Below are 22,299 nucleotides of genomic sequence, written 5' to 3'. Positions count from 1 at the left end.
CCTGCATGAATGAAAGGCGAGAGCTGAGTACAGTATCATTTTTCTTTCAGAAATCATATTTTTAGAAGTGGGTGGGTTAAATTCACTCCTCCATAATTTGATGTTTTCAAATTTAGAAAGCAAAACATTTAGATATCTGCTAACTTGGATTTCTGTGGCAGAAGGACTGTTTGCAATGCATTCAGTTGAAGTGTGTCACACTCATAACTTTGTTTACATAAAATATAAATGTATATGTTTAAACTACTAACTTTTGTTTTTTCTTTCTTAGTTGCCTGTGATCTTTTTGATTAATCCTACAGTTGGAGATCACCTAGGTGGGAGCCTAAACCCTTCCACTTCTTTCCCCATCCCCAACCAATGTCCAAAATAAATATGCCCATGTCCAAATTGTCCATAAAGAAGATCAACGCCCTTCTCATATTCCTACATTCTCCACCCACAACAACTACCTCCCACCAAAACACAAATATTAAAAAATGGCCAATACAGAGCATTTTTCATGAGGGTCTCCAGGTTTTGAATGGGGGCCAGCACAGGGACAGGCAGCTCCAAGCTGCTGGTGGCGCTGGTGTGACCTGGAGGCTGAAGTGCAGGTGGTTGGCTGGTGGAATAGAGCCCAGGGTCAGGAGTAGGGACATGTGCTGGACTCTCCTCATCTACAAGTCACTGGTAGTGTGTGCTGGTGGCCTCCAGCCCCAGCCACTGGAGCCGGGCTGCAATCTCCTACTGAGTAAGTGGTAGTAGTGGACCAGCAGGAGTAGCCATATCTGGAAAGAAAAAAAAGAAAAATAAATTGCAAAGAATGTTCTGTGCAAACACTTGTTTTTTTTGTAATTACTTCGTGCCACAGTATGTATACATTGGTGCTGGTCCCCTAGGGCCATTGAATGTATTATGTGATTGGGAGAGTCAGTTACAGGGAGGACATGGTTTTAACAACAAATGCCTCACATAAGAACCACTGACTGGCTGAAAGGAGGCAGCATAAGATTAAAAAACAGATTGGTTTGGTTTTCTGGTAAAGGATTCTTTAAAAGAATTATACCACTCAGACACTTTGTGTGGAAAAAATAAAAATAACTCTGTTTAATGAATAAGGCATCATCCACTATGGAGTACAAGTGTTCTAAGCTTGTTGTTCTAAATGACTGGAAGCATGCTAGCTAGTATATTGGTTACAACTGTGCTACTGTCTGCAGTCTGCAGCTAGAACAGCTACATTGGACAAACCAATATCTTTGATTCCAAAGGCCCTGCTCTTCTCCAAATGCCTTTCAACTCTACCCTGACTGCAAAGAGGCAGATGATGATTAATATGTCACAAACGCCATGTATAACATGTGGATAATAGATATCCTGCCTGGCGTAAGTAGACAGTGGAAAAACGATGCATTTCATAATGAAATGTAAATATACTTCTAGCATCTACATCCTCTACTTTTGATGTCAGGCTTCATAGAAAATAAATCTACCATCACCAAAATATATTGCATACCACCAACATGCCCATGAATGGTCCCTAGTATATTCAATGCCACTTCCGCCCAGAGTGCTGGTAGCAAACACTGGGAAACCATGGGATATGTTACCACTATCTGAATCCTGTGGCTCTGAAACCATTTTCATAGGACGTGTCTAAAGTGGTCTCCAATGAGTAGCTCATGAGCTACTAGTAGATCTTCTGTGTGTAGCTGAGCCTACAATATTGAAAGGTTTATATAAAAAAAAAACTTAAACTTGCCTGATGTAGTGAGTATTACAATTGTAATAATAGTCGTAGCTCTGGATGATTTTCAGCAACATAAGTAGCTTTTATGAAAAAACGCTTAGAGTCCCCTGGCTAATATTTCCACCTTAAGGCAAATTGTGGCCATCAAAAATCACTTTACAGAGTTCTTATATTTTTTTCATCAGATATGTTCACTCGGGCTATCTCCAGCTCAGAAGCACCATTCTGCAACCTCAAAAGATGTTTGCTTCTTCATTTTAGAGTTGAACTTTATTCAATTAAGAGGTTTTCGTGCAATCACTCATTCTAATTTTTCAATTTAAATTATTTACTACATATTAACTTATTTCAAATAAAACTACACCCTCCTTAACTTTTTATTTTCACTCTTTCCCAAACGCCTGTCAGAAAGGGCTTGCAATCTGTTGGGGTTTTGGCAGGTGTTGTAAAGTAGGTTATTACTAAGGACAAATATGTACCTACACTTAGCAATAGGCCTCAAACCCTGACTAATTCCAGTCAAGGTCTCAGTAAATTAATCCTTGCTCAAACCTTGGCAGCTTGGTCCACGGGCAGTTAAGTTTAACTTAGGAGACAGGTGTGTAGAGCATTTAATATCAACAAAACAATACATAAGTAAAACACAACACACAATAATAATCCAACACCAATATATAAAATAGGAAATATCTTTATATTTAAAATTTCACCAGCATGACAAAAATCCAATATAGGGAACCGGAGAGTTGATTTTTTAAAGATTAAATAAAATAGATGCTTTGTAGTGACTAAACACCAAAAGCACTTGTCAGGGATATCTGGTCGCACTCGAATGGGGCAAAGTCAAAAGTTCAGTGTGTAGTCAAGTCTGCTTGTGATCAAGGCATGTGTCACGGTTTGATGGCAGTCGCTAGGTATCCATCTGAAAATCTTCCGTAAGAGTCAGAGGGTGTGGAAGCAGGTGGATGCAATGGAGTTTTGAAGGGTTTTAAGTCAGGGAGATGATCACCTGGGTGTCATCAGTTTAGGAGACGAAGTTCATGCCATAGTTCTTGATGACTGGGGCGAGCAGGGTCATGTAGATGTTGAACAGCGTGGAGCTCAACAAGGATTCTTGGGGTATTCCACAGCTGATTTCTGTAAGTTCTGACAGGTGTGCTGTAGCCTGACTTTCTGTGTTCTGCCTGTCAGGAAGGAGTGTATCCATTGAGGGGCCTTACAGTAGGGAGTCTGGTGCATAGAGTGTGGTGGAACACTGTATCGAAGGTGGCTGAAAGATCCAGTAGTATGAGGGCTGCTGTTTGGCCACTGTTAAGGAGAGAGTGGATGTCATCTGTTGCAGCAAGAAAGGTGGTCTTGTGCTATGGTTAGTTCTGCATCCTGATTGGGAGATGTCCAGGATGTTGTTGTCCTCGATTTGTTGGCAGAGCTGATCGGTGATTACTTTTTCGGTGACCTTAGCTGGGAAGGCCAGCAGTGAGATAGGGCGGTAGTTTTTGAGATCCATTGGGTCGGCTGTGGGTTTCTTCAATAGCGGGCAGATCTTGGTGTGCTTCTAGTACTCAGGGAAGGTTGCTGACTCTAGGGAGTAGTCGATGGATCACTATATCTTTAGTCCCAGGAATTGTTGCAAAGGCAACATTCTGTGCACTGATATGGTATGAATATTTAGTAGGGTATGCTTCTGGGAGAGGCTTGCCTTCAGCCAAAGCATTCACAGCAGTCAGAATTTCATTATCCAATCTTGAGTGGGAACGAGTCACTGCAGCAACAGAAGCCATAGCTACTATCGATTTGGCCACTTAATCAGCCAGGATGTTACCAATAACGTATACATCTACTTGTTGCTGGCCCAATGTCTGGACTACATGACCATCAGGTAGCTTATCCTTAGGATCAGCTACCCTCCCCCGCAGAGTTCTGTGTTCAATTATGTTTCCCTTGGAGTCTCTGAACCTATTGATCTGCCAATGATTAAGATACTCATTGTAGGACTGGACAGGGTAGTACGAATCACACACAATCAATGTGAACTGTCTTTCATCTGTATGTTGCAGTGCAAAGATGAGGGCTTTGAGTTCAGCCAGTTGTAATGTGCAGTCCCCTAGGGTCTTCGTGTAGGTATTGTAAGGGTAGAATACACCATCCTTCATCACTACGCTCACAGCTGCACAAGCGGCTGAATATTGATGTTTAATAGCTACAGCTGGTTGTGCTGAACCATCAGTGTATATGATAGTATGGTATCTGTCAATTGGCAAGATGATATGAAGGTGTGGGGTACTCCTGTTGTACTGGAGAAATTCTTGTGTTTGAAATTTTGGGTCAAAGACCTTAGTGGCAGTCAGGGAAGTTGCCCATTGAATCCACTGTGGATGTAATGCTTTAGCATTAGGAATGCTTGCTTTGGTGACAGCCTATAAGGCTGTCACAGAGGTAACAACGGTGATGTGTTTCCTCTGGGCAAGTGACCTCTGCTTAATGACAGCCATCTGTAATGCAGTCAAAAAAAAATTCTGTAGGTACAAAACGTTGTTCTGCATTGCAATATAAATTGTTTTTTATGCTAATGACACCTAGTCGGATTCATTAAAAGGTGACCCCAGTGGCACAAGTGATTATTCTGATTACCAAATTTGTTTTGTTGTCACAGGTGTGTAAATGTTTTGCGTCTAGCATGTCCTGCTGCGATCCTCTAAGGATACACTTGTGTTCAACTGTCCAGTGTCTGCTTGATAAATGTGGGAGTATTCAATCATAGAGTGGCTTGATATATTGTGCATAATCAGGAATGTAAGTTCTGCCAAAGTTGAAGAAACCAAGTAAAGACTGCAATTACTTGATGCTATTTGGTGGCTGGAGTTGAGCACATCTTTGTAAAAAGGGTGGTGCCTGGCTCTTGCTCTCTTTTGATAGTTCATATCCCAGGATCAATACACCTTGAAATGCAATTTAGGTTTTCCTAATATTGAATTCGTAGCCAAGGGCTGCAAATCCTAGAATGATCTGATCGACCCTGGAAAGATTAATGTTGAGGTTGTCATCTGTGTGATAGATGTCTTCCACGTAGGACAACATCATGCAATATTGATGTTAAACGGGCTGGGAATGGCCCTGGGCTGTTCTTATAGCCTTGGGGCAAACAACAGAGCCTTTTATTGTGAGGCAACTGTAAATAAACTCAGGTTCCGACTTTCATGTGCTAAGTTTTGGCAAAAAAAAAAACATTGGAAATATCCAAGCTGGCTTTGTATTTTTTGTGCGCTATGTTGTTGATTAGTGCGGTGCTGTGTGTATTTTGTATTGCATATGTGCTTGTATGACTATTTAAGTGTCTGTAAACTAAGAATACTCAATGTGAATGGTCTGGATTTTTAACCAGGAATACCGGGTTATTCATTGCTGAATACCAGGGTGTAATGCTCAATTACACCCTGGTATTCAAGTTCAATGACGATCTCCCTTCCTGGAGCTTTGGCTTTGTGTTTAGCAGGATATTGGGGCTAAGGCTGGGGTGTAGACCTAATCGGTATTACATGGTAGTGGTAACCCTGATCCCAACATACCTGGTTGCGTTATAGCGCATGTGACTGTGCCAAAGCCCAGGAGACAGCGTAGGCTTGTTTTACAGCCTCTGGAACAAGATCAGAGAAAGTAAGCAAAATTACATCTTCCCCATTTTGGAGCTTACAGACGTGTTTGGTTGTCCAGTCTCTTTCTGCCAATAGTTTATCACAACCAAGTTCATCCTAGAATATTACACTAACAGTGTGCTTTATGTCTCCCTCAATTTAGATATTTCAATCTTAAACTCTGTCGGGTGGGAGAACACACCATCCGCAGTCTCAACTGCAATAAAGTCACTGATTGCTGTTGCATCCAGATGATCTTTCAGACTCTGGTGACATACGCGACATCTGCCGCACTGTCCAGCACGGTCACTGGTCACGTCTTGTTCGTCTGCAATGTTCTCAAGTTTGCTAGCATGTTTCATTGAAAGTGCTGCCACCTTTTTCTTTTGAAATTGTGGCTTTTGTTATGGGGATTTGTCTTGTCTGAAGACCACTGTGAGTCTTTCTTCCGTTTCACGTAGTCAGGATGTTGCTCTGACTGTATTCTCTATTCAACACCCTCCACATGCTCCGAAAGATCTACAAATGTATCTCCATCGAAACCAGAAGAACAGTCACCCAAGCCCTCGTAAGAAGCAAACTGGACTACGGCAATGCCCTCTATGCAGGAACCACGGCCAAGCTCCAGAAGAGGCTGGAATGCATCCAGAACGCCTCTGCATGCCTCATCCTGGACATCCCCCTCTACTGCCACATCACAGACCACCTGAAAAACCTGAACTGGCTCCCAGTCAACAAGAGAATCACCTTCAAACTCCTCGCCTACGGTCACAAAGCACTGCGCAACAAGGTACCACAATACCTCAACAGAAAACTCTCCTTCTACACCCGACCAGTCATCTGCCGACCTCTCCCTCACAACTGTCCTACGTGTCCGCAAAACTGCAACCTGTGGTAGATGATTCTCCACATCGCCCCCAAAAAGTGGAAAACTCTTCCTACCTACCTGCTCCAGACCAAAGACCTCCTTACCTTTAGGAAACTTCTCAAGACCTTGCTGTTCGAGCAGTAGCAGCACCATCCCCCGTCTCTCTCCTCCACTCCTCAGCGCCTTGAGACCCTCACGGGTGAGTAGAGCACTTTACAAATTCCTGATTGATTGATTGATATTTCTGAGATTATGGCCCTCATTACAACCCTGGCGGTCGGTGATAAAGTGGCGGTAATACCGCCAACAGGCCGGCGGTAACAAAAATGGAAGTACGGCCACGGCGGAAACCACTCAGACAGATAGCCACTTCAACACACTGACAGCCACTGCGGTAGCAACAAGCACCACAGCGGTAACCACCAACAGCCAGGTGGAAGACAATGCACCACCCACAGCATTATAACCAGTGTATCTGCCAGCTTTTCAGGGGCGGTACCAACGACATCAAAAGCACGGCGGAAACAGATCACAGAAGTCAAAGGACTCACCTCTGGAGACACAGGGAACAACCACAATGCCACAGAGTTCGAGTTTCACATATTTCCCATGCTCATCTACCTTTTCCTGCATTACGAACACCAACGCCGGCAAAGTCCCACAGTGAGTACTGCTGCCTAGCACACAAGGGATGGGGGAGTAAAAAGAGAGTGACACACACATGCAACACCCCCACCCCCAACACCATACACACAACCAGATGCAGTAACATTGTTTATCCACCCTATACCCCTCATGAATAATGTAAGGACACAATGATTTGAAGAAAGTGAGTGTAATACGATTAAAGAACATGAATAAGTGCATTAAATTACAAACTTATATACATATTTACAAATGGAGGGACACTTCCCAGTCCTCAATGTCCGTGGGCCACAGGGCCACAACACACAGGCAAAGGCCCCACCTCACTCCTGCAACAACACGGAGAGAACACTGCAGGGGCATCAGGTCGAAAATACACAGGCACCTCAGGGGGGCGGGGAATGGGGAGGCACCTCAGCCGGAAGATGGTGCAACACCACTGGTCCTGGAGGGGGCTACATGCCCTGTGCGATGTCCTGGGAAGTACAAAGCCACAGTCCCTCAAGTGGGTAGTCTGCCCACTGCTTGGTCCTGGGGAGTGCAAGGCCACAGTCTCTCAAGTGGGTGGTTTGCCCACTGCTTGGTCCTGGGGAGTGCAATGCCACAGTCTCTCAAGTGGGTGGTTTGCCCATTCCTTGGTCCTGGGGAGTGCAAGGCCACAGTTTCTCTAGTGGGTAGTTTGCCAACTGCTTGGTCCTGGAGAGTGCAAGGCCACAGTCTCTCTAGTAGGTGGTTTGCCCACTGCTTGGTCCTGGGGAGTGCAAGGCCACAGTCTCTCCAGTGGATGGATTCTTCCACTGATTCTGGAGGGGCCTTGTGCACACTGTCTTCATCTTGGGAAGGATGGGGTGAGCGGATGGCTTCTTCCACTGGTTTGGGAGGGGGCCTTGTGCCCTGTGATGCAGATCTTGGGGAGTGCAAGGTCACAGTCTCTCACCTGGGTGTCAGACCCAACGGATTTGCAGGGCCCAGGATGCACAACAGCCCATGGAGGCAGGACTACTCACTGTCTGCCGGCGGTGACGGCTGCTCAGTGGTGGCAGTGGTGGGACTGGTATCTGGGCTGCCAGTGGTGGGGGGAGGCTCCAGCCCTTCCCCTGCACCCTCGGACGGCTGCCCACTGGGGCTGATGCTGCTGGCAGTGGTGCTGGTGGCGGTGCTGGCAGTGGTGGGGGGAGGATCCAGCACATCCCCTGCAGCCTCGGACGGCTGTCCACTGGGGCTGCTGCCGGTGGTGCTGGAGGTGGTGCTGGTGGCGTTGCTGCCAGTGGTGGGGGAGGCCCCAGCCCATCCCCTGCAGCCTCAGACGGCTGAACCACCATGGTTGGTGGTGGTGGCTCAGAATGAGTCCCAGCACCAGGCCTCTTGTCCTTCCTGCCTGCTGGTGCAGGCCCCCTGCCCTTCCTGTCAGCAGCCAGGGATTGCCCCTTGCCCTTCACACCTGCAGCTGGTGGTGCCTCCTTGCCCTTCCTTGATGTTCCTGGTGCAGGCACCCTGTCAGTGTTGCTGTCTGGTGCCCAGGATCCTCTCCCACCTGCAGTAGCTGTCAACACTCCTGTGCCCCTAGACTGGGTGGCTGAGGTGCTTGCCTGAATTTTTTTCACCCTGGCCTGACATGAAGGACAGAGGGAGGAGGAGTAGGGAAGAAGTCAATGGTGGAGAGGAAAAGCTTCTTAGGGACATTGGGGTGGGAAGACGGTGAAGGTTTGGGAGTGGAGGAAGAGAAAGTGGTTGTAGGAGGTGTCTGTCTGCTGTGTTTGGATGCAGGTGCATTGGCTGGATAATGTTGTGAGGTGGATGGCTGTTAGGTGTCTGTGTGCTTGCATTTGGGTACCTTGGGAGAAGGGGGCACAGACGGATTTGCAGGGCCTAGGATGCACAACAGCCCATGGAGGCAGGACTACTCACTGTCTGCCGGCGGTGACGGCTGCTCAGTGGTGGCAGTGGTGGGACTGGTATCTGGGCTGCCAGTGGTGGGGGGAGGCTCCAGCCCTTCCCCTGCACCCTCGGACGGCTGCCCACTGGGGCTGATGCTGCTGGCAGTGGTGCTGGTGGCGGTGCTGGCAGTGGTGGGGGGAGGATCCAGCACATCCCCTGCAGCCTCGGACGGCTGTCCACTGGGGCTGCTGCCGGTGGTGCTGGAGGTGGTGCTGGTGGCGTTGCTGCCAGTGGTGGGGGAGGCCCCAGCTCATCCCCTGCAGCCTCAGACGGCTGAACCACCATGGTTGGTGGTGGTGGCTCAGAATGAGTCCCAGCACCAGGCCTCTTGTCCTTCCTGCCTGCTGGTGCAGGCCCCCTGCCCTTCCTGTCAGCAGCCAGGGATTGCCCCTTGCCCTTCACACCTGCAGCTGGTGGTGCCTCCTTGCCCTTCCTTGATGTTCCTGGTGCAGGCACCCTGTCAGTGTTGCTGTCTGGTGCCCAGGATCCTCTCCCACCTGCAGTAGCTGTCAACACTCCTGTGCCCCTAGACTGGGTGGCTGAGGTGCTTGCCTGAATTTTTTTCACCCTGGCCTGACGTGAAGGACAGAGGGAGGAGGAGTAGGGAAGAAGTCAATGGTGGAGAGGAAAAGCTTCTTAGGGACATTAGGGTGGGAAGACGGTGAAGGTTTGGGAGTGGAGGAAGAGAAAGTGGTTGTAGGAGGTGTCTGTCTGCTGTGTTTGGATGCAGGTGCATTGGCTGGATAATGTTGTGAGGTGGATGGCTGTTGGGTGTCTGTGTGCTTGCATTTGGGTACCTTGGGAGAAGGGGGCACAGACACAGTGGGAGAGGACACAGGGGATGTGTGCATGGAAGTGGGGGTGGTGACTGCCAGTGAGGGGCGTGTAGTGATGGGCGTGATGGTGGTAGTGGATGAGGATGTAGTACATGCAGGTGTGATTGGAGATGCTACTGGGAGGGAAGTGGACGAGGAGGAGGAGGGGACACAGTGGAGGCAGTGGATATTGGTGTGGCTGCATCTGGATGGGGTTTTTGTAAATGCCTGTGTGATGCTGTGTGGTGTTTGCCTGGGCCATTCCTGTGTGTTGTCTTGGGTGCATGCTGGTCTGAATGTGTGCTTGGGATAGGTTGGGGTTCAGGGGAATGGGACTGGGACTGGGCAGAGAAAGTTGTAGGGGGAGGCTAGAGACAGGGACAATAGCTGCCATCAGGGAGGAGGCCAGAGCCTGGATTGATCTCTGTTGGGCTGCCATGTCAGAGTGAATGCCCTCCAGGAATGCATTTGTTTGTTGCAAATGGGCTGTCAGCCCCTGGATGGCATTCACAATGGTTGACTGCCCAACAGAGATGGTTTGTAGGAGGTCAATAGCCTCCTCAATCAGGGCAGCAGGGCTAACTGGGGAAGGGCCTGACGTGCCTGGGGCGAAGGAGATGCCCACCCTCCCTGGGTGAGAGGGCACAGGAAATGTGCTGGGGGGCTGCTGGATGGCGGTGTTGGTACGGGTGATGGCGGCTGTACCTATAGTTGGGGTGGGCACAGAGGTGTCTGCCACCACTAGAGAGCTTCCAACGGAGGAGGTATCACTGTCAGAACTGTCCCCCCAAGTCTCTGTTGTGGTGCTCCACATGCCCTCCGTCCCACTGGTGCCCTCTCTGTCGGTGGATTTGGTCTCATGGGCCAAGTGGGATGCAGCTCTCCCCGTTGCCAGTGCCTCTGCTCCTCTGCCTGATGATGCTAATGCACATAAGGACAGGGTGAAAAAACAAAAAGGGGGGACGAGACAAAGGATACCCTTGGTCAATGCAGCAACAGCACAACCATTAGTGTACACAGCACACTCACACACAGGGAACAGCCCTGCACACTAGGCAATGCACTACCAGTCACAATGCTAGTCACCAGCCCATGGACAGGGATACCTAACGCCAATTGCAGCATACTTGAGACCCACAGACTCCTACCCAGTACTGGAGGAGGTTTACATCTGACCCTGCCCAACATGTGCTCTACCCTGCACTGGCTGGCCTGGCCTAGGGGCACCCACAGGCCCACATCCCTCTCCCGGATGCCACCCCAACACACGCAAGTAGTATATTGGGGCACTGTACTCCCCCTCAGTGGCTGCTGTGATGCCCCCAAGCGCCCATCTAGCTCTGTATAGGCCACTGCCAGTATGAGGGCTATCAGTGGGGTCAGGGTTTGAGGGGCACCCCTTCCTCATTGGGAGGCCATCCCTAGCTGGGCCTCTGCCATCTTCTGTGCCCAGCGTCTCAGGTCCTCCCACCGTTTGTGACAGTGGGTGCTCCACCTGCCGTAGACCCCCAGGATCCACAGGTCCTTGGTGATGACATGCCATATACCCTTTTTTTGATGGGGGCTGACCTGCAGAGAAATACACGTAGGAAAAAGTATACATGCAGCACGCTGCCCAGGGCCCTTACCCCCAATCCCCCGCCCACACGAGGCCTTCACACACAGCACTCAATGCATTCATGCCCCATGCATCATACTCACCTGTTGGTCTGGGGGCCCATACAGCTGTCGGTACTGGGATAGAACCCCTTCCACCAGTCTCTCCAACTCCACAGCAGTGAAGTCAGGGGCTCTTTCCCCCGTGACACGAGCCATGGTCAGTTCCAGACACAGGTCACAGCAGCACTTGCCATGTAGGTCCTCTCCTATTGAAGGTCAGGTAGCAAGTGAGTGAACAGATAGAAAATGGTGGTCACGTCCGTGGCGGTGCGTACTGTCACCGCCGGTGTACATCACCATTGGCCACTGTAACCCATAGGGACCAATCATATCCAATGAGGAGTTGCACAGCGGGTTTCAACCACCTCCCACAACTGCGCAAAATTTCAGCTGAATTACCTCATTTTCACCTGTCCCTCCATGCAGGACCGGCAGACTCCATTTTGGGGGGGGGGGGGGGCACCTAACTGCCGCACAGTACACATAGGCACCATGTGGGCCTAAACAATAATATTGTGCTACAGTCACAACATGCAATGTAGTGTAGTGTTTGGAAATATGGAATACTTACCAGCTACTTACCGTTTGCCCCCTAGATTGCAATCGCTGCGGATGAACAGGAGATGGAGACATCCCCTGTGTACAGGCCATGGTGGACTTGGCAACAATGGAGGACAGGCACATTATCCTCACCTACAGACTGGGCAGGGCCACAATCCCAGAGCTGTGTGCCCAATTGGAACCTGACCTGATATCTGCTATCCGTCAGCCCACCGGGATCCCCCCTCTTTCCTGGCAAATGGCTCCTTCCAAGTGCCAGTGGGCTTGGCAGCAGGAATGTCTCAGCCAATGTTCTCAATAGTGCTGACCAGAGTATTGTCTGCCCTGATTAAACACATGCACAGCTACATCGTTTTCCCCCAGGTGAATGATTTGGCCACAGTGAAAGCTGATTTCTATGCAATGGGATATATCCCCAACATAATTGGGGCTACTGATGGTACACATATTGCATTTGTCCCCCCGAGAAATGAACAGGTGTTCAGAAATTGTAAGAGCTTTCACTCCATGACTGTGCAGATAGTGTGCCTGGCGGACCAGTACATCTCCCATGTCAGTGTAAAGTATCCTGGGTCTGAGCATGATGCCTTTATCCTGAGGAATAGCAGCAACCCATTTGTGATGGCTCAACTCCAGAGGCATCGGGTGTGGCTGATAGGTGAGCCCTGGTTCCCTCCCAGGGGATGTTGGTGTATGGTGTGGACCCTAAGGGTTACTGTGTGTCTTACAGTTGTCCATCGATATTTGCAGGTGACTTTGGTTACCCCAACCTCTCATGGCTACTGACCCCTGTGAGGAATCCCATGACAAGGGCAGAGGTATGTTACAATGAGGCACATGGGTGAACAAGACGAATAATAGAAAGGACATTCGGCCTCCTGAAGGCCAGGTTTTGTTGCCTCCATCTTACAGGTGGATCCCTGTACTACTCACCCAAGAAGGTATGCAAGATCATCGTGGCATGCTGTAGGCTGCACAACCTTGCCTTTTCCGCAGGAGAATGTGGCTGGAGATGGGCGTGTGGAAGTGCAATGATACAACAGTACTTCCAAAGACACACAGGTAAGACACTGTAATTACACTTTAAATTGACAGTTTTGTGTTTGACATTGTCCCTGGCAGGATGATTTTCCCACTTCTATGGGAACTTACTATACCCTTTAGCATCTCTATTTTCGGATATCTGTGCCCCACCTTCGCTCCTGGTGTGTTGACTGCAGAAAACTACAGGTCATTCCTATGTATACATTACTGTACAGTTATATTGCAGTGTTTAAAGCTTGTTAAACAAATACATGGTTCAATGATCTGACAGACTCCATACTTGTATTTATTCAAATGGTGTTTATTTAATTGCTAATGAGTAGAGGGGATGTGCAATGGGCTGGGGGGATGATGGAGGAATGTCCAGGATAGAGTCCAGTCTATTTGTATCACAGGTGCAGTGTCCACGGGGGCATAGGAAGGGGAGCAATGGCAGTTCAAGGTGGACCGAGTGGCAGAGAGGGACACAAGGGTAACATTCAGGAGAGTCTTCTTTCCTTGTGGGGGTCTTGGCAATATTCTCTGGCTTCTGCCTGGATTGCACGGATCGGTTGTGGGGTGGTTCTCCTTCTGTGGGTTTGGCTAGTGTCAGGGGCCCGGTGGTGTGCCACTGCCTCCCTCATGGTGTGGGCCATTTCTGCCATCACCCCTACAATGGAGACCAGGGTGGTGTCCTTCAAGTTCTCCCTGATCCCCAGGTACTGTCCCTCTTGCTGTTGCTGGGTCTCCTGCAACTTGTCCAGTATATGGCCCATCGTCTCCTGGGAATGGTGGTATGCTCCCAGGATGTTAGTGAGTGCCTCCTGGAGAGTTGGTTACCTGGGTTTGTCCTCCCCCTGTCACACAGCTGTCCTCCCAGCTTCCCTGTTGCCCTGTGCCTCTGTCCCCTGAACTGTGTGCCCACTGCCACTGACCCCAGGTCCCTGATCGTCCTGTGTTTGTGGGGTGGCCCGGGGTCCCTGTAGTGGTGGACACACTGCTGATTGACGTGTCCTGGGTACAAAGGTATGGGCCCTCTGGGTGGGTACTGTGCTGGTGTTTCCTGAGGGGGGAGGCTCTGTGGTGGTATGGGACTGTGCCTGGGTTACCGACTGTCCGAAGATCCCTGATGGGCCAGGTTGGTCATCCAGATCCAGGCATCCAGAGCTGCTGTCATCACTGTGGGCCTCTTCTGGGGGTGGACTGGAAGTTGCTGGCACCTCCTCTCCGGTGATGTTAGGTGAGGGACCCATTGGGATGTAAATGCAGTGTTATTGTATATGTGTGTGTCATCATGGGCATGGTTGTGTTGCCTTCTATGGTTGTTATTGCCCTGGCAGCTTTGCCTTGTATGAGTAGTTATTTTGTGGGCTAGGTGATTCTCTCTAATGTGCATGCTTTAGTCATGGGTGTCCATGCAGGTCTTGCATTGGTATCACATGCAGGGCTTGGTATTGGGATTAGTGGGTTGTGATGGTGGGGTATGTGGGAGGTGGTGAAGTGATGGGAGTGAGGGTAAGGGTGAGGGATTGTGATGGCATGCAGGTGGGGGGTGATAGTAATAGAGATTTGGCTTATCAGAGTCCAGTCCTCCTCCTACTCCTGCCAGGCACTCAGGATAGATGATTGCCAAGACTTGCTCCTCTCATGTTGTTAGTTGTGGGGGAGAAGGTAGGGGTCCACCACCATTCCTCTCTACAGCTATTTGGTGTTTGCTGCTGTGGAACGTACCTTCTCCCGTAGGTCGTTCCACCTCTTCCCGATATCATCCCTTGTTCTAGGGTGCTGTCCCACAGCGTTGACCCAGTCCACGATTCTCCGCCATAGCTCCATCTTCCTGACAATGGACGTCTGCTGCACCTGTGATCCTAATAGCTGTGGCTCTACCTATATGATTTCCTCCACCATGACCCTTAGCTCCTCCTCAGAGAACCTGGGGTGTTGTTGCAGTGCCATGGGTGTATTGTGAGTGGTGTGGGTGAGGGTGTGTGGGGTTGTGTGTTTGGGTGTCTGATATAGGGTGCATGGATTGTGTGTAAGTGATGGTGTGTGTCTGTGGTCTTGTCTGTGGTCTTGCTATCTCTCTTGTGGCACCTGTTTGTATTGGTAAAGGGTTGTGGGTAACGTGGGTCAGTGTTTCATAGTGATGTGGGTTTGTGGGTGTGGTGTGTATATGTATGTCAGGTGTGTGTAGTTTGAATTGTCCAATGTGGTGTAGTTTTGTTTGTGTGTCTGTATTTTTAGCGCAGAGGTATGTACTGTCAATGGTTTGGCTGCATTGAATATCCGCCATGTGGATTCATGGGTCATAATGCTGTGGGTGTAGTTCTGTTGGAGTAATGGTGAGAGTTTTACTACCGTCAGTTTATCACTCACCTTTGGTCTGGCGGACTTGTGTGTGTGGCTGCATAGTGACGGATTGCTATGTGTGGGTCATAATATGAGTGGCGGTATTCCTCTGCGGTGGCGGTATGTTGGCAGCAGTCAACATGGCAGTAAGTGGTACTTACCACCAATGTCATAATGAGGACCTATTTCTCCTTTTGGAGGTCTCCAGCTGTGGAGAGTCTGCTCTCTGACTTCGTTTGTCTTTATTCTGTTTTTTGTTTTTTATCACAGCACTTTTTGGAACCCTCCTGTGCTTGTTTAGTACCTTCCTTATAGTGGTACTCTGAATTTCAGGCTTTTTCAGCTTGGCTCCCAAACTATCCTGTCCTATACTAGTATAGGTGTCGGAAACAATTTTTGGTAGTTGACGCTCCTGTTCTAGATGTCGAATCTCCCAGAGCAGCTGGCATACAGCCAGCGCTACAGCTTCCCCATTAATGTTACTGAGTATTATTGAGTAGACTGTGTCAAAGTTAGTTTTATCCTCAAATCCAGGGCTGGAGCAGCCTGGTATTTGTTTTGAATTTGTTTTAACACTTCCGGCAAATTGCCATGGGTCAGGGTACCATGTGTGGTAGTGTAAATTGCAGCAAAGACTGTACCCCATGTGGTGAAGTCTTCCACTGAGGGAACCATTCCGAATGGCAAGAACATTGTGAGAATTTAATGTTTTTCCTGTGGTCCCATATGGGGAAACACTGCTTCCCGCTGATTTGTTTTTTGTGCTGTCTAGAACGGAATTTCCTTGCGTTCCGTGGGGCCTTGCCCATGATAGATTGTACTGTTTGTGGGTTAATCCCAGTAATGGCCAATTGGTTTACAGCTGATGTTGGTGGTGCTGGACGTGCTGCTGTTGTGTTCAAAGTTCACAATACAAACTGAACAAGTCATCTATAGAATGTTACTAGCTCTTTGTAAAGAGTACACAGATCAGCTGCCTGCATGTTTTGTACACCGGGGTTAGTGTATATGTGGCAAACATTGGCCACGTTGGTCTGCCATTATCTAAATGACCTGATCTCACAGGTTGTTTTAAATGTGGTAGGGCGCCATTAAACCAGTTCTGATGTTCTTTCTAGGTAATCTGTATTTCAAGATACTGCTATGCTGTGTACCTTTGTGGTACAATTGCTGTATGTGTGAAATGTGTATGTAGTACCATCATCCTCAGAAAAGGTGACCCAGGAGTATTATATTTCTGTTTGGAAAGCTTCATTAGCTTCTACAATGAATGTGACATACCCACCCTCATCTGTCAAGCCATGCCCTATTAGATGTAGTGTTAATGTGTGCCTGACCTTTTCAGGAATGTCTATGGTATTAGCCATGATGAGTAATGGGTACAGAGAAGGGACTCCAAGTGGGGGGTGCTCCCTGTTCAGTTGAGAAGGATTATCCCCAAGACCACAGACATCTAATGGTACATAGGGTACCTGTTGTGTTCGAGATAGAGATACTCAGGGCATCTGTAAATTAGTGCTAAAACACCATATTTGGTGGCACCATGTTGTAGTTGGACTCTTGCTCTAGGCGAGACTGCTGGTTTAGGGATGACAGCCCTTTGTCTGTAGGCGACTAGGCCAATCCAACAGCAAGTCGTAACTGTTGCTCTAACCCTCCTGGCTCATAAAGCAGTACATCACTAAAAACCCAAGTAGTAAAAGGTCATTTCTAGCAGCCTTTAGGCATGGACTCTAGATTGCAAAATCTCAGGGGAGTCGTGGTGGAACAGAGATTACCCTTTTCTCACATGAGCAACAAGTCTCAGTCACACACAGGCAATGAAAGAGATGCAAGAAAGTTTTTAATAGATTTATTAAAAAGACTGTATTCTGCGATAAAATGCATGAGCCGCCAGGAGTAAGATAATGCACAGTGAGGAAAGCATAATTGTGAAAATGAGAGTTGTGAGTACAATTACCCCAACATCTTGCAATAAACATAAACATAAGATTAAAAAAACATAGAACCCTTGCATGGAGAACCTAATCTCTAACCTAATGAGAGCTAGGTGTGATAAACATAATCTGCCAGTACAGTGTCCAAGAAAAGTGCCCCCACAACCCTGGTTACCTTGGAATGAGGCCTATAGGTCAGACTCCGTGGGGACACAAAGGATGGGTCTGCATCAAGGCAACATGTAGCACAGATAGCGTTGATGGCATCTGGTAGGAATTCCTCTGATAACCTTGTCTGCATAAGATGTATTTATACAGATCTTCTAGGACTCATGACACAGGTATGTTCCCAAACACTAGATAAGGAGGCATGGTATATAAACAGTTTCCTCCAAAAGTACATTATGTTCCTGTCACACGTAAGTGGGAAAGGGACATGATGTGAATATCCTCGTATATCACTTGTCTTTGACACTGACAGTGACGACTTCACAGAGTGGTACTGATAACGTGAAATAAAAACATTTTCCCAACTATAAACATAGCAACCATCTTGAAAGAACTAAATAAATAAATGTGCTAAAACAGAGCAGACTAACTAGGTTAAATGTCACTAGGTGATGGGGGCACAGGCCTGCAAGCCAGAAGGCTAAGCAAACTTTTTTCAAAGTTGCTCCGAACTTCTGGATCTTCTTCCAGAAGCCCTTTTTGTGTCCTAGAAGTGTCCACAAACTTGATCCGAGGTTCCAGAACTCTGAGTTGCGCCTACAATTCCCAGAATGCACCTGGTCAGAATCCTCAAATGGCCACTGGACGCTGGTCAGCTGGGCTCTTCTTGCACGACTTGAGGCATGGGACTCTCAGCAGCTCCTTTGTACCTGTACAAACAGGGAGTCCACTCCTGGAGTTGCAGAAGCAAGGCAAAGTCATTTTCTTGGTAAAGCCCAGGGGGTGCAGTTGGTGCGGTCCTTGTGAGTGCAGTTCTTTAGGTGCAGGCAATGGGTCCAACAGGGCAGTCTTTCTTCCTCAGTATCTTCTTCCAGCAGGAATCTACATTGTGGGGCAGCTCTGCCTTATTTATCATTGCTTCTGGGGTGGGAAGCAGGGGGTTGCACCTTTCTAATGGATGCAGGCCACTACCCTCTGGGGTGACCACTTCCTGTGAATAGTGGTAAAAATCAATCCCAGAAAGTACACCCACTGATGTGACTAATTCTCCCTAACACACCCCTTTCAGACCCTCCACTAATCTAATCACTGGGGCTCTTATCTGTCTGGTCGAGCAGGACATGGGGGAGGTCCAGTTTCTGTTCCAAGTGTCTTTCACTCCTTTGGAGGCCAGTTTGGCTACTCATCCCCCATCCTGCTCTTCTATCTGCTACACCAATTCTCCTCCCGACAGATGCTTCCTTTTGTCTCAGCCCAGGCCACTTCACACCTCATTAAGGTAGCTTGGCTCAGGCTGCCCAGCAAGGATAGGGCACTACAGGGCTGAATTTGGTAACTTTCAGAAATAGTTCTAAAACTATTTCTATGTGCTAGTTATAATAAATTAAATCTTTAAAAGATCTTGGATTTATTATAACATTTAATTTGATACCAAACACGCATTTCCTCTCTGGCAGAAATATTTTAAAATAAAGTCTCAGAATGTTAGCCTATGGAGCCAGTTGCCTACAAAGGGGAAAACATGACTGTTTTTCCTTCACCAGGGCTCATAAAACATTTTGTATTAAGTCCCAGCTTATATTTAGACTGCACCCATCCCTTGGGGCACCTAGGGCATACCTTAGGGGTGACATAAGCTAACATAAGGTAGTTTGGAATTACTTTAAATTTCAAAGTTGAATTTGGGGTTAGATTCAACTTAAACAGCCAGCAAGACAGTCCTGCCTTCATAATAACACTGGACACCACAGCAGTGCACATATGGGTGAACTAACTATACTGGAGTCCCTAAACCTACATGACCTAAGGTAGGTTGTCAGAGTCAAATATAATTTGGCCTAATTTGCTTATACTATTTTAGACAGAGAACCGACCTGGGACTGCTTAGCAGTGCCCATGGCACAGTCAGAGTCAGAAAACACCAATGTCAGCTAAAATGAGGACAAAATGTGAGGAGGCTGCTGCAATCAGCCCAGTATTTTCACAGCAGGGAACCAGCAGGGTGGGTGATCAGAGAACTAGCTGGGTGAGACTGGGACAAGAGTGGATACTGGGTTTGTGTTGGTCTCTGAAGGGAATACAAACAAGAGAGTGCCAAAAGGCTGGAAGGGAAGCATGAAGGAGCACAGGACTGAAGCATGTTGGAAGAGGCTACAAATTGGACAGTGGGAGTTTGCAGGGAAAACACAAGTGCACAGGAATATAAAGCAGGGGCACAAAAGACAAACTATCATAAGTGATAACATGTCTGCTCTTCTGAATTATCACTCTGTGAGGTGAAAGGATCTTCTACAACGCAAAGAACAGATTAATCTCACAAAGATCAGGGAGACACCCACCAGCTCCAATGGAAAAGGTACACTGGGAAGTTTTTCTGTGCCAAAGGCACATGCCTTGGAATCTAACTGACACCCTTTGAAACAATGAAAACCCAGATAACAGTGCAAGCAATACCAAAACAGAAACTGGTCTCAGGCAAAGCAGGTCTAGAATCAGAGTAGGCTAGGAAAGGTCTGCACTCAAACAAGGTAAGACAGAAAATTGCAGACAAACAGGAACACAGAATACAAGGCAAGGAGTCTGAAAATAATAGGGCAGGTCAAGAAGAGTGCAGACAGGAGACTATGAACTATGGCTACTATAGGAACAAATAAACAGGAAAACTATGGAAAAAACAGATACTACAATTAGCAAAAAAAAGAGGACACTGGGTTCAGATAACAAAATGAAACAAAATCAAATGACAAGCCTGTAGTAACTGCAGCCGGAATACAGATCACAAGGAGGCACAACAGGAGTAAGTTGCAAGCCACAGCACTCTGCACTTACATGGCTGAAATAGCTGGAGGCTCACTGGTGGAGTACATGTGTAGGGAGAGAGCCAAGTGCAAGGAATTAACCAGGTACAGGGAGTAAGGGAGCCACCAATAAAGGGAAGGCTGAACTGAGACTTGTAGGAAGGAAGACCAAGGAAACCAGGAGACGCAAGACAGGGAGTAGGGAAGCCTGGAACAGAGTGTGGATCGGAGGAAACAAAGAGCTGTGTCCATAATGCAGACATAAATGGTTCAAAATACCCACAGGATCCAGGAACAAATCTAGTGAACAAGGAACCACCATCAGGACATGATGTAGGAAGGGCCTGAAGACAGAAGGAACTACAAGGACCATGATGCATCAGGACAATAGAATGGACTCCAGGACTGAAATAAGAAGTGTATCTGGCAAGGCAAGGGGTACAAGTGTATAACCTCATATTTAGTGTTAAAGGCAGGAGTCAAGAGGCCTTCTTAAGCACAGCCTAGTGCCAAGGTGACAGAATGCTGACAATGCCCTCATCCCACATCCCTATCCAACAAGCCCTTAACCATAATGGAATTCCTTGCCAAAGGCTATACTACATCACTCATATTTTCATTCCACACACCATCACACACACACTCTCATGCAGGCCTACCTAAGCTATGCTATTTAGGGCCTTCGGACATCATACATATATTATTTCTGTTAGGCAGTGCCATTCAGCACAGCAACTATTCTGTGGTGTATATTCAAGTAAAATGTGCTTACTATTTATTTTAATTCTTATTGTTACAGACAAAGTGAGCACGGCTTGATAGAGAAGAAGAATGGAAGTATGGTAGCAGAGTTTATTTTGCTGGGACTGTCTGAGGACCACAATATGAATATCTTTCTATTTTTGTTATTCTTATTGATATACATGGTCACTATCATTGGAAATGTTTCCCTGATCGCAGTTTGTGTATGTGAGCCTCGTCTTCATACTCCTATGTATTTCTTTCTGGGAAACCTCTCCTTCATTGACATATGTTATTCGGCGGTGATTGCCCCCAATCTGTTGCACCAACTTATAATTTCGAAGAGAATGAGCTTCTCTCGATGTGCAGCTCAGATGTACACATATCTGCTCCTTGGTTGCACAGAATGTGTTCTCCTAGCTATCATGGCTTATGATCGCTACATAGCCATTGTGTTTCCCTTACGTTATACAATCATAATAAGCAGGACTGTCTTTGTACAACTGGCAATCTTTTGCTGGCTATGTGGAAGCATCATGGCCCTTCTAGACACAGTCTTCACACTACAGTTGCCTCTCTGTGATAACGATGTAATTGACCATTTCTTTTGTGAATCCACAACTTTTGTAAAGATGGCATGTGCCGACTCTTACGTCGCTGAGATGGTGATGTTCTGTGTGGCGGTCTTTGTGCTGCTGATCCTGAGTCTAGTCATTCTCATCTCCTACAGCTGCATCGTTGTTGCGATTATAGGAATCCGTTCCTCTGAAGGTCGATACAAAGCCTTCTCCACTTGTGCCTCACACCTGATTGTTGTCACTGTGATCTATGGGACAGCTATCTCCATGCACATGAAGCCAGTGTCTAAAAGCTCAGGAAATCAAGAAAAAATTGTATCTGTTCTTTACATTGCAATGCCCCCAATGCTGAACCCCATGATCTATAGCCTGAGAAACAAGGATGTGAAGGCGGCTTTGAAGAAATTTATGTGGAGACACTTTCATCATTAAATACTTTACTTGTGGTTAATGAATGATAAAACGAGGATGACATACTTGAAACCAATAAAAGTTTAATGGCAGGTCTATTATCTCAAACAGAGTGCTAAGTCAGCTTCTCTTGCCATCATGTGATGCACCTTAGGCACTGAGATAGGAGACCTTTGGATCTCCATTGCCTTCATGATGCTATAGGACTGGTTCTCTTTTTTATCATCTTCTCAAGAGCATTCACTGTTCAAAAGCAAGTATGAGAGGTGATCACTTTGGTTGCCAGATAATAACATTAGTTTAGAAAGTTTTATACCTTTCATTAAACATTGTTTAAACTATTGTAATGCAAAGACATCCATTTGTGACATGTACTACCCTTAGATTACATGAATCAATACGTCACCATCAATTCACTGGTATCCTCTATATATTTTTGAAGAT

General features: G+C 47.4%; 1 protein-coding gene across 1 annotated transcript; it reads left to right on the top strand.

The window, feature by feature from the left end:
• The first annotated feature begins 12,850 nt into the window (after window positions 1-12,850).
• On the top strand, window positions 12,851-21,876 carry LOC138296956 (olfactory receptor 2D2-like). The gene is made up of 2 exons (XM_069236472.1): window positions 12,851-12,912; window positions 20,925-21,876. Exons 1-2 carry the CDS (start codon window positions 12,851-12,853, stop codon window positions 21,874-21,876), a joined length of 1,014 nt encoding a protein of 337 aa, XP_069092573.1.
• Window positions 21,877-22,299: the final 423 nt, after the last annotated feature.

The sequence above is a fragment of the Pleurodeles waltl genome, chromosome 5 (genome assembly GCF_031143425.1).
Source record: "Pleurodeles waltl isolate 20211129_DDA chromosome 5, aPleWal1.hap1.20221129, whole genome shotgun sequence".
NCBI lineage: Eukaryota > Metazoa > Chordata > Amphibia > Caudata > Salamandridae > Pleurodeles > Pleurodeles waltl.
This window is presented reverse-complemented; position numbering and strand designations above follow the sequence as displayed.

Coding starts and splice junctions, on each gene's coding strand:
- LOC138296956 (XM_069236472.1), top strand. CDS start 12,851: ATGTGGCTGGAGATGGGCGTGTGGAAGTGCAATGATACAACAGTACTT. Junction 12,913..20,924: donor GTACTTCCAAAGACACACAG/GTAAGACACTGT, acceptor TTATTGTTACAG/ACAAAGTGAGCACGGCTTGA.